The sequence below is a fragment of the Denticeps clupeoides genome, chromosome 11 (genome assembly GCF_900700375.1).
Source record: "Denticeps clupeoides chromosome 11, fDenClu1.1, whole genome shotgun sequence".
Lineage (NCBI taxonomy): Eukaryota > Metazoa > Chordata > Actinopteri > Clupeiformes > Denticipitidae > Denticeps > Denticeps clupeoides.
The window spans coordinates 9,465,455-9,485,581 of record NC_041717.1 but is presented as its reverse complement, the minus strand read 5'-3'; the positions used below and the strand labels follow the sequence as shown (position 1 = coordinate 9,485,581).

Below are 20,127 nucleotides of genomic sequence, written 5' to 3'. Positions count from 1 at the left end.
TGTCTGACGTTCACTTTCCCCCCGCTGCATGTTTTCAATCAACTGTGGGATCCTTCACATGAATGCCTCTAACCACAGGGCAATTTGCATGGCAATCTAGAGCTGATTTTGCATAGCTTTGTACATGCATATGAGTGTTATACTCTGGCTTCTAGCGATAAGAATATCTCTCACAGTGTCATATGAGGACACAGCTTTAAAAAGCTTTAAAAAAAAGAACTCTAAAGCATAGGATTTCGTAGGACAGTGCCTCAAAGGGGACCGTTTTCTCAGGGTGAATTCAAAGCAGCTGTAGGTTGTCAATGGCAGGTCTGGGTTGGATAGTAAACATTGGAAAGCGGAGTACAGCGAGGAGTCCTTCCAAACACAGGAGGTAGCTGAAATATCCTCCCAGCTGTCAGTGTACAGCCACTGTTGAGCCAATTTGGCACTGTGAGCTTTACTTTGCTATTCAGTATTATTCTGTACAATGCAATTCATAAGATAATATACATGCAATCAAGTATATGCTAAGGCTATCAAAATGTTTGAATTTATCAATAATTCACAATGAATCAACATTATTAAGCATAAGCATAAAGCGTGCTAATGCTAATGCATACTTTAAACTATGACAAAGACAATAATGGAAAAGAGGCTCAAAGATGATGAAACACCCTGCACATGCTGACAGTAAATGAATTGACCATTGGGGCAAAGTTTTATTGTATAAATTTCAGGCTGATATAGCCAACAATGCTGTGAACCATGAATAATCTAAATCGACCCCAAAACTCACTGTCCATCTCCACCTTTATGTAGCAATTGTATCTGTCCACAATTTTGCATCCATGTTATAGGTCAAACCCACATGAGATGTAAACTAAATGCACCTCTCCTAATTGCACTAATTTATTTTAACATATTAATAAAATAATCACAACACTTAATATATTAATTTAAAGTTCTAGTATACACATGAAGAACATTAGGTACAGAAAATAATTGGATGCTGCTCATGAGTTTTTGCTGCCGTAAATTTGGTAGAAAGACCTAGAGTACATTAATGAGTTCTTTTCGCTAATATAAGGTTAAAAATGTGTATGGAATGACACACTGAGCACAGAAAGTTCTTGGCATGGTGCTCTTGGCTTGGTTCTTCCAATGTGATATTCTGATATCTAAGATTGGTGTTTGAGTGGACGGGGACAGCGCCATTTGTACAGTCGTGGAAAACATGAGTCAGTCCCAGCGGTGAAACACTGTGGCGCTGTTTTTTTTTTTTTTTTCAATGCAAAGCTCTATGGACTGTGTTTGTTATATATTTATAAGTTCTCATCGCTTAAAATAAACACATGAGAATATCAAAATTTACGGCAACCCTATGACAAATATTTTCCACACTTCCACGCTCTATGGACTTTTCTGGAGTTACTGTCCTGTTCCATCTGATAATGGCATTCTGTGAGGGACCCAGTGGGTAGTATTAGCATGTCTTGAAATTGTTGAATATCCAAGCAAAATCTGTTTGAATATACAAAGCCACCTCCAGCTGAATGTCAGCAAGACCAAGGAGCTGGTGGTGGAGGTCTGCAGAAGACGCCAATGGGACTGCAAGGCCCTCAACATCAGTGAGACTCCAGTGGAGAGGGTGTTTCACATACCTATGTTTCCACATCTCAGAGTGCAAAACAGCACCTGTACCACCTGAGACAGCTAAGACAGGATCCTGTGTCCAGGATCACGAAGCAGTACAGAGGGGGGTCTGTGCAGTGGAACACTGCTGCAGGTCACCTCTTCTATTTCTGCAGCACATTTACGCCAAGAGACGTAGTAGCGTGGTAGTAGCCTAGTGGGTAACACACTCGCCTATGAACCAGAAGACCCAGGTTCAAATCCCACTTACTACCCTGTAACTTCTGATTGTAAGTTGCTCTAGATAATGGCATCTGATAAATACTGTAAATGTAAATGTAAATTGAAGGGATATAGGACCAGGGCCATAAAGCTAAACCCATAACACCCAACAATATCTAAAATCAGACATGAAGACTCTGAAGCATCATGGCCTGGACTCAGAGACTCAGGAGAAGTTTTATCCTCAGGCCATAGGAACGCTAAACCAAGACATGCCACCACACCTCACCCCTCACACCCTGACCATCTGATTGTTCTGTGTTGTGTGTTCATTTCAGCACTACCCTGTAATCTGCTAGATTGCACCTTAAGATGGAACCTCTGCACTGTAACTTACTATAGTACTTTTTTGTGTTGGATTTTACTTAACATTATGTAACCACTGTGAGGAAGGTAACCACCCTTGTCAAGCTCAGGTGATTCACCTAGGACCAGTGTCTAGGTTCGTGGAGGTAAATGCTGTGCTATGTTATAGTCAGGAAAAAAAGATGCACAGACCAGTGGAGACAGTTGAACTTGTACAAACAGGGTTCAGTTCAGAATTCTCTTCTCAGTCAGTGCGTTGTAGTCTAGTAGGTTTTGTTCAGTAAGTCTTAGTCAGTAGGTGACTAAGGGAGAGAAATCCATCTTTCCGACATCCAAGAAAGGCTCAATGAGTCAAAAAACCTAGCCAAGACAGTCCGTACACACAAACCCTGCATTCATAGGTTCTGGGTTATCTCAAGTGCTTCGGGTATTCCTAATAGCACTGGTTTGGGGGGGTTAAAACCACTTTTTTCCCACAATTGACTGGAACTTGTCTCTCACTCTCTCTCTCGTTTGTGTGCGCTCCTCGTGGTGCTTCGTTGTGCTGACTAACTGGCTACCAAAATAAGGGCGGGACTTGCTTCTCTCCTGCAATTGCGATGCAGTACTGAGTGGCCTGACCAATAACTTGACAGGCACACAAATAAACCAAAAACTTTAGATAATCATAGTTTGGTTTACAATAAACTGAGAAGTACATTTACTCAACTAAAAAATACACTTTAAATAAATTGCACCATCCCTAAAATGAAATGAGGGACTCTTTCTACTGGGTTTGTCAGGATTGGCCACAGCTGATGTTGCCAGCTGCGGCCAATCAGGACTGCTTTTAAAAAGCCGGTGATTTCTGCCCCTCTGGAGCTCCGACATTTTAGTGAACTCAGTTTGGTGACTCGTGTGTTAATTTGTACCTGGCAACCTTTTGAGTTCTGGCAACCGCCACACGCCTGCAGACTAGTTTGTGTTTTCCCCTTTATTCTCTTTTTCACTGCCATCGAGCCTGGTTTTTGTTTCTGTTTTAATAAAATCCCTTTCCCAGAATGTCCCGTCTCTGCGCTTCTTTCCCCCATCAGCTCGCCAGAATGACAGGGTTACAATTATATCCTGCTACATTCTGCGTCAGTGCAGAATCCATGAACACCACCCAGTGATGTCTGTCAGTCTAGCTTATGTTATCCTTGAACATAAATATTTGCTTGCAATTTAGCTTGCTTGAATTTAGCTTTAGCTTACTTTTACTCTAGCTTTATTCTACTTTTATTGCCCTAATTATATTTATTTTTATAATGTTATTCTTTAACTATGGACAGCCAATACAGGATACGTTTCACTTCGCATGTTTTGCATGTTTTACTGCTATAAATCTTGAATCTTCTTTAGGTGGGCGTGGCTTTAACTTGGGATACATCTGATTGTCTATCACACAATGACATCAATGCAACATGACTAACTGTTATGTCACCTGTGTGACACCCTCGCCCGCTCGGGAAACTTGGGTGCCCTCAAGCTACCACAAAGAACCAGGACAAGGACAGAACTTTCACTTTTTGCCTGAACCATTCGGTGCTATAGCAACCACAGCAATCCGCACCAAGTCCTGTTCTGTGTCTGCGCATGTGTCCTCCCACAGCAACCCTGACATTAACTGATGGAGTCTGTGGTTGCAAACATATTCACAGTCGTTGCGATTTTCAAATTGTGGTTAAAAGTCAATAAATCGCTCAGCCCTAAACTGAAGTTAAATCTCCCTTAAACCTCCTACTAGAAACGGACACATTAAAAAACATCTGAGCATCTTACCTTCAGCCTCCCGTGGGCTCCAGTGTCCAGATGGGGCACAGGGACGGGGTGAGAATGATTGTGAGGCATACTGGAGGAGGACCCGGCCCTCTGTGCATTTATCACATACTGATCCCACTTCTCTAGGAAACCAACAGACAGAGGGGGGGGTAGAAACTTAGACACGGTTTAACGTGAGGGAGACCAAGCTTAATACAGTGGTTCAGGACTCATCGGCTTATCTTTATTTAGACAAGTTCACCTCTCATAGAGATGTCCTGTAATGGGAGGGAACCACTCCAACGTGAGCGAGTCAGCGTCCTGCTCCACCACTCGAGGGGCCATGGCCACAGGAGGTGGGGAGCTGTCCAAACGCCAGGACTGGTAGACCAGGTCCAGGTAGCAGTGCATCCGCGCTACTTGATTGGGTGTGAAGGAGTCGGTGCAGTCGTCATCTTCACGTTTAAATGAATCACAATTTGGAAGAGGATTTCAAATCCAGGTATACAAAAATGCAGATGAAGATTTTTTTTTTTTAAATGTTAATAAGCATAAGCATAAGCATATCTCAATGATCAGGTGTAACTGAGCCAGGTCTCACCAGCATAGCTCATGTAGTTGTTAAAGGGCGTATTTATAAAATGGCATCGACCGCAGGTGTCGTTGTCTGGCTCAGGGTCTCTGCAGTGCTTGTATTTGGGTGTCGGGTTTGTGTCGGCACACAGGTCTCCTGTCTCCAAGGATGGCTGGGTTTCCATGCAGGCGTCGTTGCACGACTCAATCTCAGATATCCCCCGGAACACATGGTATAGGCCTAGGCTGTGACCAATCTCATGAACCATGGTGTGCGTGTGTCCGAATGTACCGTAGAACAGTGGGTTCAACACAATCCCACCTCCAAAGAGACAAATGGACATCTTAAAATACTGTTGCCTGGTTATATCACCCACATGCATAGTAATAAATCTGCATGCGTTCTTTGCTTACCTAAATGAGTTAAGGCTTCTTTATCCCATGGCCAAGTGGCAACTCCTGCCAGCTCCCCATTAGAAGAATTGGCAAAGAAGACGTTAAGATGTGTTGACCCATCCAGCTTGAGAGTCCCTTTCAGTTCCTTCACATCCAAGTAGGCTCTGAAGAAAGAATGCGGGCGAGAACAATAAATATTACAACTGACTTACAAATTATGCGCACAGCTTATGATGTGCAGCTGCGTTGTGCGTGAAAAATGCTGTCAATCAAAAACAGTGTTCTTGTAGACAAACAGGGGGGTGCTGAAATGTGTCTGTGCCCGTGTACGCACGTGTGTGTGAAGGGCCATTCTGTAAACGAATTACCCTCATGAGATGGTCGCACAGGGAATTTGTATTTGGAATGAAACCCAAGACAGATCTGAGGGGTTCAAAGGTCACTGGCCCTGTCTAGTTAGGAATGCATTGTGTCAAGGAGATCCAAATCCCGCCCCCCCCACCAACCAAATGCTTATTATTTCATTTTAGACACGTCTGCCTTGTTATTCTTTCTTTCGTCCCTCTCCTGAGGAAAAAAGGTGTCAGGCAAGTGCAAGCTTTCCAGCTTCAGATAAATGTTTACACACTGCATTTTCAGATGGATTTCCGTGTATTTCTAAGAAAACGACTGTTGTTTTATGAGTAACGGGATGAAAAGAAAAATAAGCTGTGAGCCAGTTGAGGGAGGTTGTATGGATGTCTGCCACCAGCTTTTCACACATCAGATTATTTCATTTCACCTCACTCAATTCTTGTCCTTGTTGAACCACACAAAAAAATGAGAAACTAGGCTACACATCCTGAAGGCCCTGCATCAAACACAACAAGCCTTTTGGAGGAACATCTGCTAACCAGCTCATTTATCGCCAGCCAAATACCGTGTTTGCAATCTCAACAGGGAAGTGCAATGGGAGTGGTAATATCAATATAATATAGTCCTTGGTAAACTGTTATTACAAAGCCCAGAAAATCTGCCTTCCTACAGTGCTACAAATTGCACCGTTTGAACACAAGCCAGACTTTAAATAATCTCTATTATGCCGTAAAACTGCGCGTAGACAACGCTAACGGCCGGCTTCCCCGGGGATGCCGGGGGTTAACTTTCAAGATGAGTGCCAGACCAAACTCCATGCTGAAATGCTCCATCAACAAAATCCACAAACACACACATACACACGTGGGAGTGTGTGTGTGTATGTTCGTAGTTTATTTAAATCAATTTAAAAAATGCTGTGATTGAAGTGAACAAAAATCTAAATCAAACCAATTTTGTCAACTCTTTGCCATCAAAAGAGATTCAATTGACGAATGTGCAGACTACACCAGGTGCCACTGGTTTCTGCCAGTTCTGAGCCGATGGCACTGCTCAACAACTTCTTATTCTAAAGGGTGAAAAGCTTGATGTGTTTTTCCATGCATCTATGGTCCTCAACATTATCCATTTCTTTGTGCTTCTTCAAAAGAGCTTGAACTGCTTGAAAACCCCAGTCTGCTTTGTAATCTTTGTCTGGGAAGAACCTTGCTGGTGCAGTATAACCACTTTGTGTCTGAACAGAAGACTGTGTTCAGTCTTGACATGGTGTATGTCCTGTGTCATGAAACTGTCTTCACCTCACCTTGGTAGCAAAGTTTTGCTGTCCCCCACCAAGGTTTAAGCCTCCTAGACATCAGCTTATTTGTGAAACTGATGATAAAAACTGAATATAAACCTACAAAATCCCTGATTTTGTCCTTTTAGACAAAAGTTTGAATGCAGCGACTCATTCATGGGTCTTACATTTCTTTCACTACTGAAGAGAGTCGAAGACAGGTTATGAAATAAACAAAAAAATAAAAAATAGGAAACAACGCAAAAAGTTGAACATTTAAGTCTCTCTAAATTAATTTCACACTCTTTGCTTCTCTCGACCACTCTCTCTCTAGACAATGGGGATGGTTTTCCGACAGTCCAGAATGTTTATGCTGAACAAGTTCCTATCATTCACTCATGTTTACATTTACATTTACATTTATGGCATGTGACAGACGCCCTTATCCAGAGCGATTTACAACGTGCTTTCAAGTTAACATCGATGAAGAGATCAATTCTGGTTCACAAAGACCCCAACTATGAATACATCTTTTTTATTCACTCTGTTGTAGATTCTGTACACAAAGTTCGACAACAAGAAAATTACAATTTAATCTAAATATTCTTTAAAGAGGAAGGTCTTCCTCTTTAAAGAATATTTAGATTAAATTGTAATTTTAAATTGTAATGTTAATGAGCATCTTATGAAGCAGCTTTTGATGACAATAGTGAACAAACACTCATGAAGGTACAAAAATTGTGACTAAAAAAGGCAGTTTGCACTCTATTAACCATAGCAGAATTGGCAATGTGCAATTAATCACTCAGTGTTTCCCACCTCAAGATGGGATTGTATTTAAGTTTACAGTGAATGTACATTCTATACAATCACAGAACGAAAGCCTATATCTAATTTGGGAAAACCTGCAAGAAAAAACTTTCAGCGCTGTTCTGCAAAATTATGGGCATCAACACGACCATAAAAAGAAACAAGCAGTTTTCAAAAAGTCTACAGCAACATGTGCTGAATTATACATATGTTTTTTTATATGGCGAGTGGGATGAGGCAATATCTCTTACAGACAGGAGGACATCTTCCTCTTGAAAATCAGTGTTTGCTATCAGTACCTCCGCTCCTAGGTTTATCTTGGCTAAGACGTTTCGTGAGATTATACTGCACTAGTAACCCACTTAACAAGCACATTTTGGGAGGTCAACCAAAGAATGCTTGTAAAACCTAAAAAACGAAGTCTCTGCCACATTTAGAATGAAGGGTCTGTTTGAAGGGGTGTGGGTGGGTGTATGCGAGGCCACTAACAGGCAACAACGGTATTTTCTGTATAACAATAGGTGTCAAGCTGTTGCAAGGATGAAGGGACATCATCAGAAGGGTAGCGAGACCAGCCTGTGAGAACTGGCAAGTCTGCTCAGGGGACAGGTCTGCGGAGATCAGATGATATAAGGTTTCCCTCCTAATAATTTCAGGAATTTCATTATTTCCTATGAAAATATTTGGCCGGCTTTTTGGCTGAGCTGAACGGGAGAAAGAGAGAATTTAATGGCAAGATGAATCAGTCAGCCTGAGAGCAAGGGCCCCACTTTTAATAAAACCTTCCACTACTGTAGGTCAAGGCCACGTAATCTGAGTTCAATTAAGTCTAATCCATTGGCTCAGTTACAACAGCATAACACAAATCATATGTGGCCGTAGGGCCTGCTACAAGAACCGCCCGCAAGGTATCTGCTGAAGGCCGAGTTTTGCACTGGGGCTGTCTGAGGAGATTGAAGTGAAGTGATTGTCACATGTGATACACAGCAGCAAAGCACACGGTGCACACAGTGAAATTTGTCCGCTGCATTTATCCCATCCCTGAATGAGCAGTGGGGAGCAGTGTGTGGGGACAGTGCTTTGCTTGGCGGATCGGGATTTGAACCTGCAACCTTCTGATTATGGGGCCGCTTCCTTAACCGCTAGGCCACCACTGCCACCAGAGGGTCCATCTGGCAGAAGGTCACACTGACTGACATAAGGGCAGCTAATAATGATCAGTTTATGAGCGCTTATTTCAGCATGCTGCCTCAACTGCACAATAAAGAAACAAGTTTATTTCTGTAAATCCTGGATAAAAAAAGGTCTGCACAAGTGCATTAATCATGCAAAATAAGGAAGTAGTGTGAAGATCAACAGTCATTGGGCCTAAGGATGTCTTACCTTACACTAGTGATCAATCCCACTCTTAGCATGCAACATTTATTTCTGCCCTGTACTTAGGAGCTGGTGCTCAAAAAGAAGTTTATAAATAAATAAATGCATAAGGAAGGATATACGTTCGCCAAATGTAGACATCACTGCAGATCAGCTCAGCATGAAAGTGCTCCTAACTTTACGTTGACCCATTCATGTTTAATGCATATTAAAGGCATGATTATGGCTCGATCCATTTACACCCATGTATTATTCATGCAAGCACATGAGAAAAAACGCCCTATACAGGCATACTGCATGAGTCTAATGTATTTGTGCTGTGATGTTGATATTGCTGTATTGGCCCAGGAGCACTATAATTTTCTCAGTCCTTTCAGCAGTCATTGTGGAAGATATCATGTACATGAACAAACTACAAAAACGTGTTTTGGTTATGTACAGTGTATGTCTCAGCACGTTCGTTTACATGATATTGAGAGCTGAGCAACAGAACACGTTTGGACTCATGTTGTCCCACAGAGACGACTGCATGCACAGTTGCCCATTTATTCATATGCCATTATTCATTTATTTTTCATTTATTTTTTACACAACATTCAAAGTGCCTTACATGAACATTTCCTGTTTGATTTACTAAAATATTTTCCTGCTCGTCATTTATCTGTCAGGGAGGGTGCTTGAAGTACTTGACCATTATATAGAAACATATTTGGAGGGTGGGGTGTGAATAACAGAACTGGGTGATTGAATAATAGCTACATATTGGAGGCCAAAAAGTACTGTAACTGCAGGATGATAATGCAGAGTTTCCATGTAAATAAAGTGTGCCTATATCTGCAACAAATAAGCAGTGCTGGGTAAATCACAATACTGTTCATATGAAGGAATCATTTGAATCTATACATCAATCTATACATTATCTAAACAAACTTACCTGATTCTGAATACAGGCCTTACATTTATTACTGGGCTAACAATGTTGAGTTATCATGCCTTCCTGAAAATTAACAAATGTGTTGTTTTGGGTACCAAATATTTCTTTTCTAATCCCTCATGGATTAAATGCATGACTGTAGCCAACAGCCATATCAGTACATGGTGATTTAAAAAAAAAGAATTATAACCCACAGAATGAGACTTTACAGGCAATAAACTCAAAATATATTTTAAACTCAACCATATGCATTAGCATATGCATTTAAACTGAGAATTTTATATTTTCTCATATGGGGCTGCACATTTTCACTTTCTCATTTTCAGTGAGTTTTACACTTACAAACTCCACAAGACACCCCTTATGACCTTTCCATTTCTGACAGAAAAGGGTCTGTTTTACATAGAGTCCATGGGAGACAGTGTGAGGAGATATACCCTTTAAACAATGCCCTTTCCATCACAAGACAGAAAGACAGAAGCTGTGGCAGCTGAACACTCACAGCTTGTGAAAGGACTTCAGGCTGAGCTGACAGCAAGAGACCTCTGTAACGACCCCCGTGGTGGTATATGCTCTGGCTGTCTTATGGTAAGGTGCCATCCTTAATCCTGCTATTTACAGGAGGGTATCCCCTGTCTTATATGATCTCCCCTCATTGATTGGTGAAGGTAGTGGTGCAAGTCTGCCAAGCAATGTCACATTGTAAAATAAAGTGGTCCTTGACACAAACTTGTCACTGATTCAGGTGAGAAGTAAACAACACAAAAATCCATCCATAATCACAAAAATCAATAAAAGCGGTACAGACACACTATTTATTACTATTAACCCTACTATTAACTAATATCAGACACAACTGAATTTTGACCAGAAAATGAAAATAATCCACTTAATAATAATCAAATACTATTAAACAGTTTTACTTTTCAAAAAGATTTTTGGCTACAACATTGTTTAATTTCACATATAGTTTAATTCAGATAAGACAAACTGACAGATTGTGCAGGCTCTCCATGTGATTTATCATTTTTGACATATCTACCCTTCCAACCCTGCAGTGTATCACAATGACAATCACTTCACTTTCACTTTCAAACATGTTGCAATTATGCACACAAAGCGACTTTCACATCCAGGCCTTGTGCCACTAGTGGCCACCACTGGACACACTGGGCATTTGAACACTTTGCATTAGTGAGATTATTTGAATTTTCACCTTCTGTTTATTCCCTGCACCTGTGCATAAAATTGAGTTAAATTCCTTTGTCTTGTGCTTTTTTTCATGGCTGCATTATTTTCATTTGTATTGACATTTACAGCATTTGGCAGATTCTCTTACTCAGAGCAACTTACATAAGTGCTTTTTCATGTTAGATGTAAACCTCTGAGCTTGTCTAGTCACCTGTTACCGGTTATCAAGTTTCACTTGGATTATGTTGCATTGTAGCATTGCATTAAGCAGGGTCTCAATGAACCATTTGATAACACATTTAAAAGTGAATTGAACTGGTATCATATGGTAAGCCACTTAGCACTCAGAAACATGTACTGTCTTGAAAATGCCACTTAGGCACTGAAGAAATTTAAGAAAAATCGTACCAATTGTCAGAAACCATTAATATTACCATGTATAGAATGTTTTTATATAAATATATTGGTAAATAACTTATGGGTGCCACGAACGTAATGCCCCCTTTTTGAACCGGGAATATGCCTTGCAATATGCAGGCTATATAACTAGACTGGTCAGCCTGATTTGTTGAAAGGTTCAAGATTTCTATCTTCAGACATGAAGTTGTAATGTTTGCTTTGTGGTTGTAACGATTTACATAATCATATAACCAAACACACTAAAGCACACCCAAATGTTTTGCAAGAAACCTGGGAACAGGTTCAAGACATAATAGACACGCCAACACTATGAAGATCCATTCTTCTTGCTTGCTTTACTTTGTTCACGCATAGTTGTACAATCAAAGAGGAATGCACAATAATTTTGTTATGCAGCCTTCGGCAAAGAACTCCAGACATACCACGATAAAATAAAAACAAGCAACAAGTTGCAGAGCTTATCTTTCTGGTTGACACACATTTTTCTGCTTCTTTACAATCGTTCTCACACAACAACAATAAAACTCAGCAACACATGTATACTTGTTCTGACTCTAAACGAAGGGTGCCAAAAACTTCCAAAAAAGGATTGTGGGAGATAATAGTATGTGCATTGGGAAAGGTCAACGGGGCAAACAAATATGTATAAAAGTTGTTAAACACGCTGAATTAACTGACAGCATAAACATTCACGACATTACCCTATAAGACTATATGGTCATGTGATATGCATAGAGAATCAGTCTGTTACTTATAAGTAAAAAAATACATTTCTCATGATGTTAAGAATAGGTTAAATGCCTTCCTTCCTTTTTTTGGTCTTAAACAGAGCTGCATCAAACAATTAGCATCCCAAGTAACAGCCCAAATTATACCAGTGCAGTTCCAAGATGTGACCCCAGGGACAGCAGGAAATATTTTAATTTGCGGATGCTCTTCTGCAGAGACCGTGTCCCACTGCCAATATCTGGCAGTATAGCACTCCCTCTCAGCTATTTCTGCTTAATTTTATCAATACAGAGCGCACAATATTTTTTGTTCTTTATGATAGCATAAAGAAAAAAGAGCCAGAGGTACATATTTAAACAACAAAAGTCAGCTTGCTATAATAATATTGTACAATTATCATATGCAAGTGATGCATTGTTCAGCCTCAAATGACAAACCCAAATAACCACTTGAAACCCAGCACTGCACTGAACTGAAAAGCATGCTGTGTTTACGCAACTGGTATACATTGTCCCCCTGACATATTTCTGGAAAAGTCTGCTTCCTGTAAAGGATTCCCTAAAATACTTCTCCAAATGTAAGAACTAACTAACTAAAGACACTCCACTATTCCAAACGTCTTTAGACATTAGTCATTAACTGTCCAGAGGATCATACTTTCCATTGCAATTTACATTTTTCTACTTAAAAAAGAGAAAAAATAGATTTGCAATCTCACATTTTCCCTATGCAACCATCAAGGGGTTTGTTTTACCCACAGAGCCAAAGGGACTTGAGGGAATGGAATCTGGGCCAAAAGAGATCAGTTCAGAGGTCCACAATTCAGATCAAGAAATGGTTTAATACAATTGCAGTCAACAGCACTGCAGCACAGAGACAACCCATCATGTTCACAACCACATTGTGGAATGCAATTCAAGATTACTACATTACTAGCCTCTGTACTAAGGACTGTACTCTCTGAGAATTCTCAGGAAAAAACAGCTCCCCAAGAATGTGCTCCTTGCCTTCACCACTGTTCCATAGAAAGTATACTTACATACGGACTGTGTGTAGTACAGCAGCTGCACTTCCTCAGAAAGGAAGGCGCTCCGCAAGGCCATCAGGTCATTAAAAAAAATTGGCTGCCCCCTCCCCACCCTGGAACAAATTTACACCTCACGATGCCGCAAAAAACCAATAGGCATTTCACAGGACTCATTAAACCCCGGTCATTACCACTTCCAGCTTTTGCCATCAGGCAAAAGACACAGAGCAATGAAAACCAGGACAAACCACCTAAAAAGCTGTTTTTCCAAAAGCAATCCAGACTCTAAACTTTAAATAAAATGTTATCCATATATGTGCTATATCTCCATATTATGTGCAATACCACCTCACTATGTGAATTAATGTGCAATATCTTCACACAACGTGCAATAGGCTGTAAAAAAAATCCTGTGCAATTTGTATTTTTCCAGAGTAATTTGAATATATTATGTTTACTACTATTTTAAGTGTTTGTTTTTTTATTGTTATTTCCTGTCTTAACTATATGCCTCACGCTGAGTCGATTGCACCTTCCTTGAAAAGTGACAATGACAATAAAGATTTATTTTATCTTATCTAATAAGAACAAATAATCACTATAATGAATAAAACACTACCCTGTCAAATACATTGGTCCACAGAAGAGTAATTTCAAGAGGTTGACCAATTTGCAAAAAGTATTAAAAATGCAATTTCAAGCCTAGATGAACTACTAGTGTTCACTTTTATTCCTGCTGTCCCAACTGAAAAAGACCCAGAATCACAGGCACAGGGTGTGAGGGGGTTGAAGTCTAACCTGAGTTTTGAAGAGGGATTGAAGCAGGTCTTGGTGACATCAGTTATGTTTGGGTCACAGCAGTCGTCCTTGTCGTAGGAGAAGTTCTCCCAGTTACATTCCGGATCACAGACCCCATTTCCTTGCTTATACTCAGGGCAATGCCCCCTTTGGCTCTTGCAGTACCCGGCATCAAAGCCTGTGAGGGTATGGTTGCACTCCGGGTCACATTCCTCGTCACCCACTTTGCTGATGTCACAGTTGGCCAACACCAGTCGGTTGCGTAGTGAGGAGTTGTAGACATTGTGCACTGTACGCTCCCAGGTAATGTTGTATGGACGGAAAGCCTCATTCAGATGTTGGTGTTGGAGGTTAATCTGGTGCTCCATGACTGTAGGGTCCTGATGGCCTTCGTCGTAGACATTGATCACCCGATATCTCACCGTCTTAGGCCTGCGAAAGCTCCAGACGCGGTTATAATTGGTGATTACCTCCACATTGTCACAGACTGTTTGGCCACATGCCGGAGGCTCCAGGACAGTGTTTAGTGAGCTGCCAAAGTCCCCGTGGCCCGAAACCACCCTGTCTGAGTCCTCCACCTCGGGAAAGTTACCATCTTTCACAGTTAACCACTTGGAAGAGGTGTCCTTGAAGTTCTCGAGAACTGCAAGCTGGAAGAGGTCATCCGGATCTTCAGGTCCATGACCCCTCATGTGCTTGATAATTTCACGCTGGGACAGTGCTCTGCGCCACAGGCTCAAGTGCTCCATCATTCCCCTGTAATTGTGGTTGAGGGCATTGCCACCAACCATGAGCACTTTGCACTTCTTCGTCAGGGGACTGAAAATCTCACCTGACTGGTCCCGGCTCACAGCCACTTGAGCACCATTTACAAAAAGCTTCATGTGCAGACCGTTATAGGTAATGGCCAAGTGAGACCACTGATTGGGTGAGTAGGGTGCATTGGAGGTAATGGTGGTTGTTTTGTGGGCCCGGTCGGTTCTAAGAGAGAAGAAGTACCGTGGGTCCCTGTTTCCTTGTTCACTCACTGATCTGATGCCCAGAAGCCAGCCACGATCGCTGGAAGCATAGAAGCACTTGTCATACAAACCTGAAGAAAACAGAAGACATTTAGTGTCAAATTACAGCAAAACACAGTCTGAAAGTAAAAACAGTAAAATTTGCTTTATTTGAACTGGCCCATTATGGGCACCCCAAAATGGTGTAACGTTATGCAGCATTTACCATCAACATGCAAACTTTTATAAATAACACATAAATACAAATACATTCAATGTCCGGAATATAAAGATTTTTCTTCAAACCTCAACCAAATGAAGGTTTTGTATGGGAAAACCTCAAGTGTTTGTGCAGTGCTGAGAAGAAGTGACAAAACAATGAAGCTATGCAGACACCATTCCAGACACCTATTCAGCAATCGAATTAATGCCCCCTTCCACTGACGTTCCCTGTCGCTCAGGGTAACCCGCGACACTGGGTGCCAGGCGGGGCACCCAGGGCGGGGCACTCACACTCACACACACCTACAGACCATTCAGAGTCGCCAATCTACCTGGGGTACAAGCCTTTGCATGGTGGTAGGAAAACAGAGAACCTAGAGGAAATTTGTAAGGGAAGAGCATGCAAATGACGCACATAATGTTCTGACCTAGGATTAGAACTCACAACCTTGGAGAGAGCACATCCCTCACCATCAACGCCACTATGCGGCCATTACCTGGTGCAGTCAGGCAAAAGCTAGTGAAGCTGATGTTACCAATCCTGACTGCTGACTGACCTTCTTTTAACACACAAAGAGACACAAATACAGATAGTGGGGTTGCATTATACCATTATACCCAACCTATAACAAGGAATAGTATGTCAGTAGTAGGGATTTTACCCTCACACACATCCACACACCCGAATTAGTACTATCTTTCCCATGATAGCCCCTCCATGACACGTTCATCCACAAGAACCCATCTGCTAACAATCAGGGATATAACAGTGTGGTCTTGAGTCAACAGAGCAAAGGTTACATGAACTTTCGTTCTGCTGAGCTTTTTTTTTTTTTAAATGTGCTTCACCAGTGGGGAACTTAAAAATCAAAAGTGGTACATTTCAGGCAAAGACCTTATTATGATAGGGGCTCTGAAACCCTCTTTTCCTGTTTCATTTGGAAAGCGGACGTGAAGTTCAGAAGGTAATGTGTTCTTAAATCTTGGGGGGAATGTTTCATCTTCTAATCGGAGAGGAAAGAATTAAGCGTGAAAACGTGCACGTGTTAGAATGCAAAATGTACCTGTTATATATTTGGAATGCACACGGTGTCACCAAAGACCGAAAGCAACAGAGGATTTCAGCTAAGAGCTTCCCAGACAGACACGACAGGTGAGCGTTCCCGGTGCTTTCTAGAATAATAACATGTGATACCTTTTTGCTAACCAAAGCAATTAGATGACTTATTTTTCCAGGCTGCGCATACACTGTCTGGTAGCATTAGCTACTGTGGTGGTGAAACAATGGAAAAAAAGACGGGGATTTCTTGCGGCGGGAGAGTTGAGGCTGGTTTGTGAACTTCAGCGTCTCTCTCGTGCTCTCTTTGCCCATATCTGGTATTTCCTCTTTGGTAACTGGTCAAAAAACGGGCACGTTTGGTGTGAAAAGGTTTCCAGGGCAGCAGGGTGGGGAAAAGAAAAATGCATTTTGTAATGAAAATGTTATTTGCTCCATATGACTGGCACTATAAAAAGAAACACAATCTGCACTTTTACATGAAAGCATTTTTTTTTTTTTATAAAAAGCGCTCCTTGTTTCAGTGTCACGCGAATAAAACCAAATATGAATTTGGGGGTTAACTTTCCATAACACATGTAAATGGGTTAGGTTAGGTCTGATGGCCAGACTAACCTATTTCTTGCACAATTTGAAATCAGTTATGAAGGACGGCGTGGGCTGTGGATCAGTACCGCTGGACAGAAGCCTCTTCAGGAGGTGCTAACAGCGTGCTGGAGCTCCACAGCTCCACTCCAGACACCAGCGCGCTCCTGCGCTGCCTGCCGAGCCAGTGCCAAGTGTCCATAAAAATAAATTGTGCCATAAAACTGAGGAAATTACAATCTGCGAAATCCTGGAATGAGGCCTCTAAGTGGCAAATAACAAACAGGTAAAAATCTTGCCAGCTGAAAATGTAATAAAAAAAAAAAAAAAGAAAGAAAGAAAAACATGGGGTTCCTCTGAGGGAGGACAGAACAGAGGGAGGCAATTCAGGATGAAAGATAGCAACATGAATTGTGCATTAATCTAAATGTACATTTTCCTCTCTCTTGTTCAAACTGAACTGATTTAATAAAAATGTTTACTTACTGCTTAAATACTTAATGGCTTCCAATACTTGGCGGAGAGGTTGGTTTTAGTGGCGGTGGTTAACAATTTATTTTGTCCACAAAAAAGAGCTGCGTTTTTGTTAGGGGCTGCATGGCCGGAAGGTTTAAAGCATTAAACAAACACAAGCTCGCTCGTGATTGGCCGGTCTGTCTGTTTTGAGTGTCAATTAAAGTGTCCAGCACCATGGACAGAGCACTGAAAAACCTTAGGATGTGAAAGGGCAGCCGCGAACACACATATTCCAGCAACTGATTCACGTTGGGAATCAGTCCTAACGTGATGCCGGTATGGATTTCACTTCATTTGCCAAGACATGGGACTGTGACGTTCTAGAGCCGAATCAATACAGAACATGGGTGAACAGCGGTGGTAACCAGAAGGCCACAAAGTCACAGGTTCAAACCCAAATTACTACCATTGTGTCCCTGAGTAAGACACTTCACCCTGAGTTACTCCAGGGAAACTGTCCCTGTAACTACTGATTGTAGGTCGCTCTGGTAAAAGTAAATGAACAAGCACTGGAAACCCCCCCCCCCCACACACACACACACAAACACACACACACACTAACCATCCTCTAAAGGGCATCACTGCTACCTCATCCTTTTGACTCCGTTTTGTCAGCTGCATTGTCTGTTGTGTCTTGCGCTGATGTAATCAGTCTGTTTTTTGTCTTTTGCGTGTGCGGTTGAGTGTGTGCTGCACCACGGTTCTACAGGAACATGTTTTGGTTCAAAGGATGGTCAAAAAGGACAACAAATCTTTACTTGACTCTAACTCGCCACTTTCTGGCAATGCAAAAGTCGACCATTCTTCCCTCATGCATGTTTTGTAATCGAAATTCAGCTTTTATCGAGGATTATTTATGAATGGGCCCATGCCTTTGGAGCGTGGAACGGAACGGCTAGCCTCTATTCCGACTCACATGACGTCATTTTTAAACCGCCGGAGCTGTGCGTGAGCGCGACGCTCTCTTTCGGCAGCGCACGGAACAAGACGAATTTTCATTTATCAAATTATCAAATTGCTCTTTTTTTATTATTTATATGCACATTTGGAAACGGCCCCGCCCACTCGGCGCGCCCCCGCCCGCGTCCCTCATTCATAAGTTTTATTTCTCGCACCGTGCGCGTCTCGGCCGCCGGAGGATGCGCCGCATCCGCTTCTAACCGCGCGAACCCAACTAAGAGGGACCGAGGCGGATCCACGAAGGTGGAAGGCGTGAGCGCGTCTCGCTGATTTACGGCGTGGACGGCCCGCTGGGGGTCCTTCCTTCTGCAGGGTGGGCTGAACGTGACTTCCAATGCGCCTCTTTGATGGGCAGCGGTGAAAAAAGAAAGAAAGAAAGAAAGAAAGAAAGAAAGAAGAGTGACCCCCCCCCCCCCTCCACGAACGCAGACCCGCTTTCAGCACCCGCAGATTCGTTTTAATGACAAAAGTGCGTCGTTAACACACCCGCGTGGCGCATTATTGTGTTAAACTTTTTTCCCCTCACTGTGTTCCACGCACCGCGGCATTTTTTAAGTTTTAATTTTTTTTTTTTTTAAGTGCAGCACCAACCTCCCACGACGGCCGGGGATCGCTGTCCTCCCTCGGGTTTAATCCACGTTTCCAGCGTGAAATTTCCCCGCGGCACCTCCACGCCGGGCTTGAGGCGCATCTGGTCGCCTCTGCCGGCGAAGTAGGCAGCAGCGCGGCCGCCGTCCTCCGTGCGCGGGGAGCGCCGGGCCAGGCCGGCCGCGGAGCGCTTGCCCCGGGGCAGACGCGTGGCGCAGGCGCCCGTGGAGGTGGTCCCGTCCTCTCTGGTCCCCAGCAGGTCCCGCGTGGATCTGGGGGTCCGCCGCTCAGACGAAGCGCACATGACGGAACCCAGAAGGTATGGAAGCCAAGTGCAAAATGGCAAAAGTTTCATTTTCAAGTGGAGCAAAAAAATAATAATACAAAAAAAAAAATTAAAACCAAATTTTTTGATAAAACGACGAATGTAAACCCCCAAACAAACAAAATATCTGTAATCTTGTTTTTTTTTTATGTAAGTCGAGTTTTAGATATCCGGTGTTATTTTTTAAGCTTGTCAAGACAGGGATTCCACAGGAACCAGGAAAGCGATGATGGTGTCTTATTTTTTCCTTTATAATGTTAAGGCACGACCCCCTTTCCTTGCCCCTTTCAGAGACACTTCAACATAGATTGGGGGTGGAGGTGGGGGGTATGTTAATTCATCCAAGTGCTCCACCTTCCCAATTGAATGGATCCCATTAAACTGGAGGGATGATGACTAAAGTAAGTAATCAATCAGCGTGCATAGGTCAAAAAAAAAAATATTTAAACCCACCCCTCTCTGTAACCCCACTGTACGTTTAAGTGGAAAACACGTAGAACGTAGAATCCTCGCTGTCGTCCTTCATTTCTTCACGGGGAATATCTCAGGGGTTTGATGATTATTGAGAATATATTAATAAATAGATCATTGGATCTCTATTTGTTCAGAAGAAAATAATAATAATCTTAATCATAATGCAAAGAAATTGGAGCACATGGCCGATAATCACTTTATCGCGCGGGGAACAGGAATAAAGCGAAGAGAAGGAAGGCAGCAAGGGGAGGCTTTACATTTTGCTTCTTTCCTTTTTCTTTTCGTTTTTTTTTTTTTTTTTTTTGTGCTTTGCTCTAGAGAAAAAATAAAGTCTCAGGTCCGACCGCTGCATTTCTGGACCCGCGGGAAGAACTGCGCCAGGATCCCTCTAGCGGTGACAGTCGGAACAAGAAAATGTCCATCCTGCTTAGGGATCCACAGAAGAACAGCTAGAACGTTTAATAACAACAGCAGCGACAACAATGGTGTTATTGCCGTGGTACTGTATTCCACCCCTCACAACAATTGCATTAAAA

The 20,127-nt window shown here is 42.2% G+C and overlaps 1 protein-coding gene across 1 annotated transcript in view; it reads right to left on the bottom strand.

The window, feature by feature from the left end:
• pappab (pregnancy-associated plasma protein A, pappalysin 1b) overlaps positions 1-19,358 on the bottom strand; it is a 60,669-nt gene extending 41,311 nt beyond the window's left edge. Inside the window, exons 1-6 of the mRNA XM_028995875.1 lie at positions 18,796-19,358; positions 13,867-14,956; positions 4,969-5,114; positions 4,583-4,876; positions 4,244-4,436; positions 4,003-4,124 (exon numbers count right to left, since the gene is read on the bottom strand). Coding sequence (XP_028851708.1) covers positions 4,003-4,124; positions 4,244-4,436; positions 4,583-4,876; positions 4,969-5,114; positions 13,867-14,956; positions 18,796-19,147 — 2,197 coding nt within the window. The 5' untranslated portion in view covers positions 19,148-19,358. The remainder of the gene's footprint in view (positions 1-4,002; positions 4,125-4,243; positions 4,437-4,582; positions 4,877-4,968; positions 5,115-13,866; positions 14,957-18,795) is intronic.
• Positions 19,359-20,127: the final 769 nt, after the last annotated feature.